This window comes from Crocodylus siamensis, chromosome 1 (assembly GCF_052110815.1).
Source record: "Crocodylus siamensis isolate JL-2025a chromosome 1, ASM5211081v1, whole genome shotgun sequence".
Taxonomy (NCBI): Eukaryota; Metazoa; Chordata; order Crocodylia; family Crocodylidae; genus Crocodylus; species Crocodylus siamensis.
The window spans coordinates 101,074,963-101,090,026 of NC_143395.1; the positions used below are offsets into that span (position 1 = coordinate 101,074,963).

At 39.7% G+C, this 15,064-nt stretch overlaps 1 protein-coding gene across 1 annotated transcript in view; it reads left to right on the top strand.

The window, feature by feature from the left end:
- Positions 1-15,064, top strand: part of LAMA2 (laminin subunit alpha 2) — a 437,413-nt gene that overhangs the window by 261,030 nt on the left and 161,319 nt on the right. The window contains exons 26-30 of the mRNA XM_090032537.1: positions 335-478; positions 2,930-3,109; positions 5,785-5,973; positions 6,066-6,199; positions 10,207-10,324. Of these exons, the coding sequence (XP_089888663.1) occupies positions 335-478; positions 2,930-3,109; positions 5,785-5,973; positions 6,066-6,199; positions 10,207-10,324 (765 nt within the window). The remainder of the gene's footprint in view (positions 1-334; positions 479-2,929; positions 3,110-5,784; positions 5,974-6,065; positions 6,200-10,206; positions 10,325-15,064) is intronic.

Below are 15,064 nucleotides of genomic sequence, written 5' to 3' on the forward strand. Positions count from 1 at the left end.
GTTCCTAGCAGACAAAAGGTTTGATTAACCCTGTCACTTTTAAAGGATATGAAGTTTCTGATTTTTTTTCAATCAGCTATTAAACCCTCCATATCCAAAGTTCAATCTGATTTCCCTATATATACTTCTACCAGCATGGAACCTATAATTATCCAGTGGATTACAGTATAACAATTGGAAGTTTGAAAGCTCCTTAAATCTTTACTTAAATCTAGTCATTTTATATTTTCTGAATCCCCCTTTTCTGTATACTGTGATTTTTTTTATTTTGGGTGAGTTTTATCTGATTGGCATCTCCTAAGTAAAACCATCTCCTGTGTTCTTTCTCTTACAGGTTAATGTGGAAGGTGTCCATTGTGACAGGTGCAAGCCTGGTATGTTTGGATTCTCTGCCAGAAACCCACTTGGCTGCAGCAGCTGCTATTGCTTTGGCCAGACTACTGAGTGCAGTGAGGCAGAGGGGCTGATCCGTATGTGGGTGAGTAGGGAACTGCTGAGCCGTGTAATGCGATAATGTTGTTTCCTGCTGGCGTCTTTTAGTCAAGCACAGAGAGGTAGCTAGAAAATGGCAAAACATTTAAGCAGTCTTTTCCCCTGTGTACGCTGAGAAGTGGAGAGAAAAGCGTGTTCCATTAGACAATTAGGGTCAAGACATTTAAAAAAAATCTTTGATACAGTAATAGATGTCAAGCCAAAGTGAAGCTATTAAAACCCTGTAAAGAGCAGTGTAGTCATGTGTGGGGAAATTGTGCTGTGAAGATCCAGTGCACTAGAGCATCATTTCACTTATATGATACAGCGATAAAAATCTGAACTTGATGTACAGTTTCCCCAGACATAGTTCAGGGTCAGAGTTGCTTGTTATGAAATATGTAGATTTTATTTGAATTGTATTAACCCTTTATTTTTCTCCTATTGTAATTTTAAGCAGTGTTTGTTACAGATAACGGTCAGTTTTAATCCTGGAGTACAGAGTGGAGCCCACTACAACAATTAGCAGCCTACCCCCTGAGATAAGAGTGGAGCCACAGACCCAGTACTGGATTGACAGTCCTGGGGTGTGAAACCTTTTGTATTACTATAATTGCTATAGTGCAGACAAACAGGACTCTTTTCAATCACTTTGCGCCAGTGTGTCTCAGCTGTTATCTGGAAGGCCCATATCTAATAGAAAGAGGATGGTTCAGATCATTCAGTCATTCATCTCTCTGCCAGAAAATATGTCAATTATGGAATGAACACCTGCCCACTGGCAACTCAACTGAGGCCACTGACTTACTTTGTTCACAGGACATCAAGCAGCCATCAGATGATGGCTTCTGGCCTCCACTGAATTGGGAATTGGACTGAATTTCAAGTGAAAACTTTTCATTGAAAAGCTCCATATCTCTTTGTCAATCTGTTACCAGTATCAGCCATTTTTCCCTTGTCCATTTAGTACATGAGTTCCTTCTGGAGTATAATAGTACTTCTTCTCCCTGCTCATGAACAGAAAAGGGTTTCAGAGAACTGGAACTATTTCTAAGTTTTGTTAATTCACTCTATCAATTAGATGTTGTTGAGAGTAGAGAAGAATGCAGAATAAGAGTGATAAAAACCAGTTATACCACAAATGAAAGTAGCAATTTTGTTGAAAACTGCTTTGGCCTTCACAGGAATGTACAAAATTAGCATAATTTAAAGTTGCTGTTTGTTCTGTCTGTTGATTAATTGTCCCTCCTTGAATGTTAAGGTTTAAGTAGGGCTTTAGAGCTGCATCGTGGATCACCTGGGCATTTATGGCTCTGAGTATTCCAGTGTGCCTCAAAATGTATTCATGGCCACTGGTAAAGTCATAAATTCTTGATGCTGAGGCAGAACTTACATGTATTTCCTGTTCAGTCACAACTTTCTGATTGATCAAACTATTTGATGTATCATGGCCCACCTCCATGAAGTTTACTTTGAAGATGGTAATTATAAGGAATACTTCTGTGTCCCATAATTGTATAAAGGCTTCTGGGAATTTTAAGTGGAATGATAATTAGTGATGAAACTAACAGCACGCATTACCCACCTTCTGACAACTGGTAGCAACGTCTTGTTCATTAGCTTAATTGTTGTTCTGGACTCTTTAGAAACATGCAGTCTGTATTTCTGAGTTTGTTTCTTTTTCTTTTTGTGTGTTCATAGATGATATGTGAACATTTCAGTAATTCTGTACAGAAAGTATTGTAGTTTTCTTTTGATCACAGTAAGGATTTGTTTGCCATATTATAAATGTCCTCAGTGAAGTCAGTTATTCCTAGATAGCTATGTGACATCTTTAATTTTTACAAGCAGGTATAGCTTTTGGGTCTGCATAGTTCAAGGTCTGCATATCACTTAGTAAACACAATAGTTTTGGGGAGGAAATAAAAGCTTAAGTGAATTCAGATTTCATTCAGTGAATTCAGGCACAAACCTTTCAACCCTGACGACTTATTATAGCGAGGTGTCAGTGTATGAACATGAGAGATGTGTTTCATCTTAATGCAAGATTCCAAGGCTTTGAACATAAGAGGCCCAGCTAGCACTGTTGAAATCACATTAACAAGGTATATTGACAGTCTTCTGTTCAGAGCACGCTGTATATGGCCTTAACCAGTACTATTGGTTCCTTTGCTCATGAACATGAAATGGAAAAGGCTAAGTGATGGAATCTATATGCACAATGCTTACCATGATCCGTCATATCTTTATAGAATTACTCCAAAAAACCCATTGACTCCTCACTGTAACTTGAAATGAATTAATATCAGGTGTTTAAAAAACTAAGAGTAATGAATCTAATTACTCAAAAAGCAAACAAGCAGAAAACCCTCAAAACAAAAAATCAAAATCAAAATGCACTTGATCATTTGATTTTTTTATTTTTGTTGGTCTTTTTAATTTCTTTATATATATGCAGGTGACCTTGAAAACAGAACAAATGGTTCTGCCCCTGGTGGATGAAAACTTTCAGCAAACAACTGTCAAAGGGGTTGCATACCAGCATCCAGAGGTAGTAGCAAACATTGAACTGGTAATGCAAGATCTCCATTCAGAGCCTATTTATTGGAAACTTCCAGAGCAGTTTGAAGGAAAAAAGGTAAAGATAAGATTCTTCTGAATTCTGGCAAACACTGACATTTTGCAAATATTTTCTTTAGTACTGTTACAGAAGTTATAACAAACAAGAATGTGCTTGAAAAAGGTTAATATTTTATGCTATCATAAAGTTAGGACAAAAAGTTACAAAATGGCAGTTAATTCTCTTAGTTGTCATTAAACGCAGAATACAGATGACCTCTTTGTCATCTGCATATAAAATCTATAAGAAAGGTGAGAATTTTATTGCAGAACGTCACACTCAAATGATAGTCCGGAGATCTGTGACGAATTCCAGTTTTTCAGTTATGGTTTATTGCTGTTGGTCAGTTGAGGGTTTTCAAGTTTAAGGTGTCTTTGTTTGCCTGCAGTTTCTATAAATGGGGTTTATTTTTCAAAAAAACTTTAATTTGAAAAAGGAAAAATATATTAATAATGTTTTACTATCATGACTCTTGCTTTTCTTTTCAATCTGAAAGAAAAGTTACACAAATATTTCAGGTCATTTATAGACCCAGGTAGTGGGAAACATCTGAAATAAACTTCTTGTTGGATCTGTTGTAGGATGTATTATTGAAACCTCTCAGTTGGATTTCTGAAAGCATAGCAATTCCCTCTTTCATACAAACTGTTTTGAGCACTCAGGATTGCCACATAAAATTTGTTTCTAAAGTTCGGCAGAAAGAGATGCCTATGTAGATGTCTTTGAACAAAATCCATATCCTACAACTAGTAAATACCTCTGTTCTCTCACCCTTATGCATGTGTGCATGAATACAGACACACAAACAAGTGTATTTGTATCTATGTGATACCGCGTTTACTTGAATATAAGATGACCCCAAATATAAGATGACCCCCCCCCCAAGAATTAGATTCTATATGTGGAAAGTTTATGAATTTGTTACAATTTTCCAGGTGTAGAATCTCATTATTGGAGGGTTGTCTTGAATGTGTCCCCCTATCACTGCTACAGAAGGGACAATAAATCTGGGTGTCAAATGGCCCCCTTATCCTCTACCTCCCCAACTTCTTCCTTCGGCACTCCCACCCCAACTTACTGGTCTCCCTGATGCTTGGAAGTGAGGGGCAAATTTGAAAACACTGGTCTTGAAATAAACATATTTGTAGTTGTTTGCCATAGACTTAGTTCATCCAGAATTTATGTGTTTTACCTCTGCTGTAAGCGTTAGCACAGGTACTGCATAAACACACTTTTAAACAGCAGTTTTGTACCTACCTATATAATAGCACAAACTATGCATGATATTAGTCCAAAACCAAAAGGCTCATGATTTGTCATATAGTTTATTGGGCTGGTCCCAGCAGAGTCAACACCATTTCAAGCCCTGGTGATCCTATGGTTCAGTACTGCTCAGTATTCGTGTGTATTCCAGATACCCCTCACAAAGGATCCATGTGCTAATTACCCACACTTATTACTGAAACCAGGTATTCTTGTCAGAATCAAGGGATCCTCCAAAATGTTTTGTACAGATGAGGTTCAGGGCAACCTGGGCTGGCTCTAGCTCATGGAGGGTCAGGTCACACTAATTACATGTGACAGACTGAGAGATTGGCAACAGAGGGATTCTGGGTGAACTGTTTGATGCCCTGCTTGGTGATGTTTGCCAGACATTTAAGGCGGGTGAAAAAACAGGAACCGTTTGGAATGGGAAAAGTGCAGCTCAGCTGTGGGAGTGAGGAAAAAATCAAGATGTATTCAATGTAGTGGCTAAACATGGTTTCAAAAAGAGTTGGTGCTGAGGGAACTGAGCAAAATGGGCATTACCATGTATCTTATCCAGATGGTTTACACTTACCGATCCAGTGGAAATAATATTGGTCCAGGTGGTTTTGCTGTACCTGGAAAGGGAGATCCCCTTCTCTCTGACATTGAATGGCTTGTGTATTTGAGGATGGAAACTTGTCCACTGCACTGAGGATGGAAACTTGTCCACTGCACTCTCATGAGGGCAGGCTCCCCTATGAGAATCCACTATAGCTTCCCAATGGGAGGATCTTGACTACATATTTTATTTTATTGAGAGGGAGGATTTCTTCCTAGCTTGCTCTTTTGGCTAAGGATAAGCGAGACTTGGGGGCATCTGAATCTGAAGACCTCTGGGCTTGAGGCTTGCACAAGAGTGCCTGCTATGGATTTGGGAGTATCTAGAGCCCCAGGCTGAAGATACTTGCCAGTGGTAACACTACATGGACCTGAATGACTGAGCTCTGCTCACTGGATGGAATTTGGAAATGATTTGACTAATTTGGCCTAAGACACAAAATTAAGGGGAAAAAAAGTGATAGTTTCTAATTAGAATGTTTCCCCAGTATGAGATATGTGTTTTATAGTCATGCTCAGTTTGCACTATATTTAATCAGTTTCATAGTTGGTTTCCATTAATGAGCACATGCTCCCTTTGGCAGCAGTTTAATGATGCACAATGCATTTAATGAGGTGTCCTTGTATGCAAATGTAAGACGAGGAGCTTTTTTCCCCATGTGTATTGTGGGGGGGGAGGGGGGGAGAGAACCTTGTCTTCTGTTCGAGTAAATAAGATGTGTGCATAGTTATGTGTATGTATGTGTGTGTAGATGTGGCTATGCACAGAGGTATAATAATAAGTAGTTGTAACTCATATTCTTTAATATTCTATTCTGCTTTGTTAGCTGACTGCTTATGGAGGAAAGCTGAAATATGCAATCTACTTTGAAGCACGGGAAGAGACAGGTTTTGCTACCTATAATCCTCAGGTCATCATGAGAGGTGGGCCTCGAACAAACACTAGAATTATAGTTCGGTATATGGCTGCTCCTTTGATTGGCCAGCTGACCAGGCACGAGATAGATATGACAGAGGTAATGTTTCAGTCTATTCTATTCCAGAATGTGATCCTTTCCATCTTTTAAGGGTGTTAACTGGATGGCTTTGGGGCTATTGTTTCTTTCAGCATCAATGGAAATACCATGGTGATGATCCAAGAGTCAGTAGGTCTGTGACCCTGGAGGACTTCATGAATGTGCTGTATGATATTCATTACATTCTTATTAAGGCTACTCATGGGAGCATCATGAGACAGAGCAGGTAACTATTTCATGCAGTGGCCTGAAATAATGCAGTCAGTCTCACCTCGTCCATTTCAGCTTTCAAATTGAATTTTATTCATAGAAAAATCCATAAGGTCCATTTCAATGATAAATACAGGAAGAATATGTTGCTAACACACCTGGAGAAATTTGAGTCAAATTTTATTCACTGGAAAATCCTACCCCCAGTACTTAAATGCATCCATGATGGTAAAAAACCCAAGGCCTAAAAAAAATCCAAAAAAACCCAAAACTACATTTTGTAAATAGATATGAATCCTGTGCTATTATTTTAAAATGTTAATTATAGCAGACAAGATGCTATAATTAAAATTCAATTCTTAGCTTGTGAAACATTTGTGTTCTGCAGACAACAGGGAACAAAGGATTAGTGATGAAAATAGTGCCCTTTTTATAAAATCGCATTTGCTCCAGCTTAGTAGAAGCAGATAGCGGTTATAGGTTACAAAAAAATCTACAAAAATAGGTCATAAATATGTTTATGAGGGTGTGAGATTTGGAGAGAATATTACTAAGGTGATAGAGCTGAAGGGGTACCATGAAACTTTGCAGTACTTATGCAGACTAGAATCAGTGCCCTGAAAGGATATAACCTGGCCTGGTTAATATGTATGTATGCATGCATTTGTATGTTATTTATATGTATGTCATTTTAAAGAAAATAACTGTCCGGTTAGCCAATGGTTGGATGTCCACTGATACAGTGTTTGTGCTAGATCATTTAGCTGAGAAGTTTCATGGCAACTGTCTATTTTTGGCAAGTTGCATTTGTGGTATTTTATTAAATGGGAAGGTAAAGCTCAGTTTCAAGGGACTGGGAATCATATCTGAGTCCACATGGAAAAAAATATTATCTTTGTTTTGTAAACATTTTCCTTCTGTTGGCACTGAAGAACTGACTGAGTTGTGGGAGAGACATGTGAATGCTATCTTGATGCATACATTAAACTAGAATTGATTGGTTTGGCTGGTTTGGTTTGACTTCAAGTTGATGCAGACAGAAATATGCACTGCACTCAGAATCAGCATTAGAGTGCCACCCCGGTTTTGTCAGGACTGCCAGTAATAATAAATAAATCAGGGGTAACAGGGAATGACTTCCATTTCCAAAGTGAGTTTGCTCAGGTACCAGTTAGAGAATCAAAATATCATTTTTGCAAAGTCACATTTCAGAATATGATTTTAGTGTTATCCTTTGTTCTTTCTGGTAACTCTCTGAAGTTATAACCTTTGTGTATAAAACCACAGTTGTGGTAGAAATGGTTATGGCATGACCAAATTTTATGATTTTTCTAGCATTTAAACAATACTTCTCATTTTGGCATCTGAGAGAATATATGGAGCTTAAATAGAAGGAACACATGAACTTTTCAGACAAACCCTTCAGTCTATATTTGGACACATTCTCATTGATTTGAGAGGAAGTTTCACCTGAATAAGGATTACAAAATCAATCCCTAAAACTTCCTTAAAAGTTAAGGGAGATTGGCCTGAGTAAAAACTGCAGGCTTTGATTCAGAAAATCATTTAAAACTCAGGGCTAAGTCCAGCACTCAGGCACGTGTTGAAGTTAAGCAAGTCAAAATGAAGACTACCTCAGTTAAGTCTGGAATCTGTTCTTGTTTTGGGATCAGGCATTTACATCCAAACCTCTTTTCTTCATCCAGCTGCCCTTAATAAGACAGGATGAGAAAAAGGAAATAAAAAATAAAAAGAAGAAAATATATATTGAAGTGTTTTAATATTTTTCAGAGCTTTCAGTGAGGTGTTAAAAGTTCTGTAATTCCAATATGAAAATTCTTTCAGCTTCATTGTTTAGAAATGCAAAATTGCAGGTGATTGATGTACTACAGAAAAAAAAATATAAGGGAAAAATTGAACCAGTAACAGACCCAAGTGTAAAAATAGCTTAATTCCAACGCTGCCCCTGTTTTAGCATATAATTTAGCAGCAGTGCTAATCTTGTTTCTACTCATATGTTACAGTTATTACAGGGAGTGATTTAGAGGCTTCAGCTAAAAAGCAAAAGCCCAATGTTTTTCTACTGCGTTCATTTTGTTGTCCTTCTTTTCACATTCACCACTCTAAATTGAAACATTTCTTATATTAGATTTTGTTTTGGTTTTCAGGCAGCTGGACTGTGATAATAAATTAGCTTGAATTGGAAATATGCTTTCAGTTTGACTGTGAATTATTTCAGTATCCCAGACACTGATCAGGTAGCAATGGTTAGGCTACTTCCTATTAGATATGCTCCAGAAAGCAGCCAAGCCTAACCTGCCTTAAGTAACACTTTCACACAGACAACAGGTAGCTTTGTGGTCCCAAAGTATATTATTATGTAAATTTAGCTTTCTGACAGTAAATAGTTTTTGCAGCATACAGACCATTGCCTCAGTTCTGAAGATGACAGGAAGGCATAATCCACTCTGTCTTGGTATTAAATGTACAGTTACTTCCATGCAAGATTGTGTTGATACATCATACAGGAGCAAAATAAGTTTTTGCCCTATTTATTTTTCAGTCGTCTGATTTCATTTTCTCTTTGTTCCATTTCTGTATTCAATGAATGCTCTATCACAAGTAGCAACAAGGATGTACAGGCTGAAAGGTGCTCCTGTCATATGGTACATTGTATTAATGAAAACAAATTAAAGCTGAAATCTTGGTTGCACTGAACACTGAAGTCAGTCACAAAACTCTAGTTCACTTTAATGGGCCAGGCTTTCACCTGGATTTCTCTCATCATGGTAATATGGTGCCTGGTAACACCAAGGTAATAAGTGGAATAGAAGTTCCTCAACAATCAGTGAGTGGGTTGAGAGAATGAATGGGATCTAATTATTTTTATTAGCCCACACACAGATACTTAATACATACATTCTGGTTTCATTTTCTTATCTTTTTTTTTGATTGAACACTTTATTCAAAGTGTTTCTATTTGCGGGGAGGAGGGGTCTCTCCTTCCTTAGATTTGGCATTGTATTTGGAAGCTTTACAATTTCCATCACCTTAGACCAAATGGACAGCTGTCTCTGGGTTTTCTTAATCTACACAAATTCAGTCCTCCCTTTGGACTGAAAACTTTCAGAACTTGGTAGTTTTTTAAACAAAGAACAACAACAAAACCCTGAAAGTGTGCCAAAATAATAAGTTAGCAGTTCCCCAAGATAAATTATAATGAACCAGAATTGTCATTTCTTGTCATTGTCCATGCTCTTTTGTCCATTCATAATCAGTTTGCCTGTTCATTGTGCATTGAGAGTGTTTGGGAGACATGGGTATAGAATATTGATATAATCAAGTAAACATTTTGGAAAGTAAAGAGTCAGAAACTCCAGCATGAAAATGTACCTTTTTCTTACATTAACAAACTTCTGAGTGTTTCTTTGTTTTTAATAATTTTCTTGTATGTCCTCATGATCCTGGAAAGAGAGAGAGGGAGAGACAAAAAAAAGACAGATGTTGGCCACAGATCTTAAAAAAAGCTTTGAAGTCTATTCTAGATCTTGTTAGCCTGGTTTAGTTGCTGGGGATAGAGGTTTTTTTTTTAAGTTGCCTCATTAAAAGCTCATTTAACAAACAATTTTATTGCTACGCCTCTATGATTTGTGAACTGGAACCGTGTTTAGTATGTGACTTCAATTTTTTAATGAATCCATCCAAATGAGGAATCAGGCTTGTGCTTCTGTTCTTACTTTGGCTGAAAATAAAAAAAATGAGAGGGTAGATTCAAGCAAAAGAGAATAATTAGTTAAATGATAAGTCCAAAGTAGAAAATGAGTCAAAGGTTGTGTTGGCTTTGAAGCTTCCTTCAAACTTAGGCAAGAATGGAGCTTTTTTCTAATCTCCTATAGGAGAGGCCAAGAATTCAGACCAATACGGATTATTTTTTCCCTGCACTTTGAACCTGTTTTGAAATAGCACTTCACTCAGTTTACAAAATTTGTTTTTCTGTATCTCTTTTTTTTTTCCTTTTCCCAGAATTTCTGAGATATCAATGGAAGTTGCTGAGGAAGGAAGAGTGTCTGGAATGAGTCCTCAGGCTCACATGATTGAGAAATGTGACTGCCCACTAGGATATTCTGGCTTATCCTGTGAGGTATGGTAACCATTTGACTTCCATGAAAGGTCTTTATGCTACATTACAGGGGTGGCAAAAATACAGCCCACAGCGCTGATGTGTTCTGCCGGCTGGACCACTGGTGGGCCACCAGAAGTCGGGGTAGGCATATTTGTGGGGAGGGGAGAGCACCTTGATCCAGGGCCTGTGGGGTCTGGTGGATATGACAGTTGGCAGCAAAAGGGTAAGTGAGGGTTGATACAACCCTGGTCACCCTCTAGCCACTTAACCTGCTGCCACAGCCATAGCTGAACTCAAGAGCTGCTGCCACCACTCCATGTGCCATGTCAGACCTAGAGCTGCCACTGTGGCATGGGGCATGCAGTGGCAGCTTCAGGTCTGGCATGGGGCACATGGCAAGAGCTGGAGCTGAGCCCCATGCCCCATACTTTTTATTCATTAACAAACCCAGAACGTTCATATCTAGGTAGTAATTTAAACCATGACAAGAAAAAGTATGCTAAAATAATAACTGCTGTTGCCATCACCACATGCCATGGGTCAGAGCTGGACTTACTGCTGCCATGTATGCTGGGTTAGAGTTGGAGCAGCCATTGCTATGTGTCCTGGGCTGGATGCAGCCTGCAAGGAACCCTGCAGGCTGGATCTGGCTTGGTGTGCAGTACAAGTTTGACACCCCATCTGTTAGTAAAGGGGTGATAAAGAGTTTTAGACAATGATTGTATTTTGCTATGTCCCCACCTCTCTCAGGTTTATTTCTGTTCTGTCAGAGCCCATAATTACAAAGCACCTAGATACTTACTTAACTTTAAGCAGATATCTAGTCCCATTAAAGCCATTGGCACTGCTCATGATTTTCAAGTGAAGTATAATACACTTTACTGGATAAGAGTCTCAGTGTCTGATACAGTAGATGGCATTGTGTGGGTGGTTCTGATTAATGAAACCTTTTGGAAGAGATGAGAGCATACTAGCAGTACTCCAAGTGTTATACTATCACTCCCTTCTGGGAGCAGGCCTCTAAATATCACTTAATCATGACTGTGACTTAAAATGGCCAAATGCTGTCACTGGCTTCATATATCCTGGCTGTTCCTTTTCTGTTGATAGAGAGTTAGGTATTCTGAAGAACAACCAAGAAGAGAAAGAATCCAGGGGTCAGCAACATAAGGCCCACAGGCTGGATCTGTCCTGCAAAGCCGCTGGATCTAGCCTGTGGTGCCCGGAGGGCTTTGGTGATATGGTGGCAATGGGGAGCTGTGCCCACACCAGGGCCAGCTGGCAAGGAGTTTTGTCTGTGCCTCAGTTGGTGGTGCAATGGGATGGACAGGGAGAAGCAACAGAGCAAAAGTAGGGAAAGGTAGTGGCAGAACAATGGAAATAGGAGGAGAACAGCAAAAAATCAATGTGGCTGCACAAGGAGCTTCTAGGATGCCTCAGAAGCAAAAAAAAAAAATAGCATGCAGGCAGAGCACTTAGGAAAAATGAAATAATAAGAACTTGGTGAGGGGAGTCAAAGGTAAGAATATACTTGGTGATGGAGGTTAAAGATAGCAATAAGAGGTTCTCTGAATGTGGTGGCCAGAAAAGAAAGACTTAAATAGTCAAGATGATCTCTTAACAGAAGATTCAAGGAAGGCAGAGCTGCTCAAAAACTACTTTGCCTCAGTTGTCAAAAAAAAGTAAGATGCAACCAGACATCTAGTAAGGATCCTACGGATAAGAAAAGGGACAAGCTGAGGGTTGATATAAAAAAAAGTAAGTCAGAGAGTTTTTGATTGGTTTGAATGAATTTACGTCAGCAGGGACTGGTGAACTTCATCCCCGGGTACTGAAAGAATTGGCAGAGGGGATCTTGGAGCCCTTGGCAATAATATTTACAAAATCATTATAGACAGGTAAGGTACCAGAGGACTGGAAAAGGGCCAACGGTGTGTCTCTTTCAAAAAAAGCAAGAAAGGAGGACCTGGGGAATTATAGGCTAGTTAGCCTGAATTCAATATCTGGGAAGTTACTAGAGCATATTGTATGGAAGTACATTTTTGGAGAAGGGCAGGCATCTAAAAGAGGAAAGTCTGGTCACAAGTAGCCAGCCTGGATTTGTCTAGAACAAATCATACCAAACCAATTTGATCTACTTTGACAAAGGAAGTAGCTGGATAGATGAAGGTAATTCAGTGGATATAGTGCATTGGGACTTTAGCAAGGCTTTTGACAAAGTTCCACATTACCTTATCATAAGCAAACTGGAGAAATGTGGACTAGACAAAACTTCTACAAGGTGGCTACACAGCTTTGTAGCTACAAAGGAAGGGTAATTACAAATGAAACCATATAATAATAGCAGGGAGCTTTGAATAGATTCACACAGGTCCTTGGTCTAGTCATTCTGTGTGTTTATTAATGATTTGGATGTTGGAATAGAGAGCAAATTTGCAGATGAAACAGAAGTAGGAAAGATTGCAAACACACCTAGAGAATAGGGGCACACATTAGAAGTATACCAATAAAATGAAAAGCTGAGCTAGAGCCAACAGGATGAATTTCAATGCTGACAAACGTAAGGTGCTACACCTTGGGAACAATAGTAAAAAACACAAATACAAAATGAGTGATGACTGGCTACATGGCAGTACTGCAGTGAAAGTTGCAGAGTAACACAGCTTCAAGAAAAGCTAATGGAGTTTTGGGCTGCATCAATAGGAGAACTAGGTATAAGACCTGGAAGTGATAGTGCCACTTTACTTGACGCTAGTTCGGCCTCATCTAGAGTATCCGATGCCATTTTGGGCTCCACATTTTAAAAAGGACATGGAGAAGTTAGGATACAGAGGCAGTTGACAAAAATGATAAAGCAATAAAGAGCTTGGAAGGCAAGCCATATCAGGATATTTTTAAAGAAATAGGCACATTCAACTTGCAGCTTGCAGCCTGTATGGCAACCCTTCATCAAATATCTGAAAGGCTACCATAAATAAGAGGTAGACATCTTTTCTCTGTTGTTTCAGACAGTAGGATACATAGCAATAAGTTGCAACAAAATAGGTTTAGATAGAATGCCCAGAAAAAACTTTCCGTTAGAATAGTAAGGTAGTGGAATAAACTGCCTAGGGAAGTTGTGGAATACCCTTCATTAGAGATTTTCAAGAATAGATTATGTTAGGGATCAGGGATGATCTAGAGACAGCTATGTTTCCAGTGTGACAGAAAGACCAAGAGCTGGAAGCCTAGGAGTCTCCTCCCCCCTTAGCAATGGCTATCTGAGAGATCATGAGATATTGGAGTGGATGTTGGAGAAGACAGGGTGCCTGGACAAGAGCGTGGAGCCTGCTCCAATGTGCTGTAATTACAGTGCATCGGAGCAGACTTGATTAATCAAGTCTGCTGGAGCGTGGTAATTACTGTGCTCCAGCAGCCTCCCGCATTTCATGTATCAGTATCCCCGTGCTTCAAAATGGCAGTTGAGGCACTTGAACTAGAGCTTGTTCAATAAACTTTAGTTCAAGCACCCTCACTGCCATTTTGAAGCAGGGGGATGCTGATACGCAAAACACTGAGGTGCTTTAATTAGAGCGGCTCTCGGAGCCACTCCAGCTAAAGCGCAGCTCCCTTCACCCCCGGAGCATGCGTAAAAGTGCCCGCAGTGTTCAGCAGTAGGAAAATAAAGCAGAACTCCATAACCAGCTTAGTTATGAAAGAAAATGAAAGGGACTGGGATTATTTTTAAGGAAAGACAGAAAAGGATGTTCTGACTCTCCAGTTAGGGGGTGTGATGTGTAGCATTGTTTGCTGATCCCTGGTTGCAGAACAGAGTGGAAGGTGTTTGGTTTTTCCCATGCCTCTGGCCTTTGCTGGTTGCCACATGGAGCTGGCAAGGAATTTTTTCTCTCCCGTTGTTATAGATATCAAGCATTTTTCTTTCCCTTCCTCAGAAGCAGCTGAGAATGGGGATTTTGACTAAGGTGTACCAGTGCTCCTACTGGAACTGCAACCCAGAAGTTCCCAGTTAAAGGATCTTCTCTGTCCACTCAGAATCAAACCAATCACCACATTTGGGATCAAGAAGAAATTTTCCCTCGTGGTCAGATTGGCATGGACTGTGGTGGGTTTGCCGTCCTCTGTAGTGGGGGCGGAGGGGAGCATGGCATTCTTCCTTGGATCTCTCAAGTGCATTTTAACAAGAGGCAGGATTCTGACAGCCCTTGTCCCTGCTTTACCTGTGTCAGGTTAGGACACTTTGAGTGTCTTTGGGCAACATACCAGGTAGTTATACAACACAGTTGATTGTGTATTTTTAGGAATAGGTTCGACAAGGATGTGTGGGTAAGGAGCTCTGTAAATCACACTGGAACAGTCTTTAATGTTTTTCATTTTGCCACTTGTCCCTCCCCCCCACACACACTCCCGATTGATGGAGGGGCCCCGTTGGCTGTCAGGGGAAGCAAAAAACAGCATATTTAGAACTGTGATTTTCACTTCCCTGGCAATCAACAGCAAACAACCCAGCTGGCGGGGCCCCTTCACCAATTAGGGGCGGTAGGGGAAACGGCTAAATGAAAAACATTAAAGAAGGCTCTGTGGGGGGCACTTCTGGCACAATTTATAGAGATCCCTATGTATGGGATGGTTTGGATAGGGATGATCCTGCCTTGAGAATGAGGTTGGACCCTCTGGAGGTCCCTTCCGGTCCTACTTTTCTATGATTCTACAGAACGTGAGTCCACCTTGGATCTGGGCCATGATGTTTCCGCCAGTAAT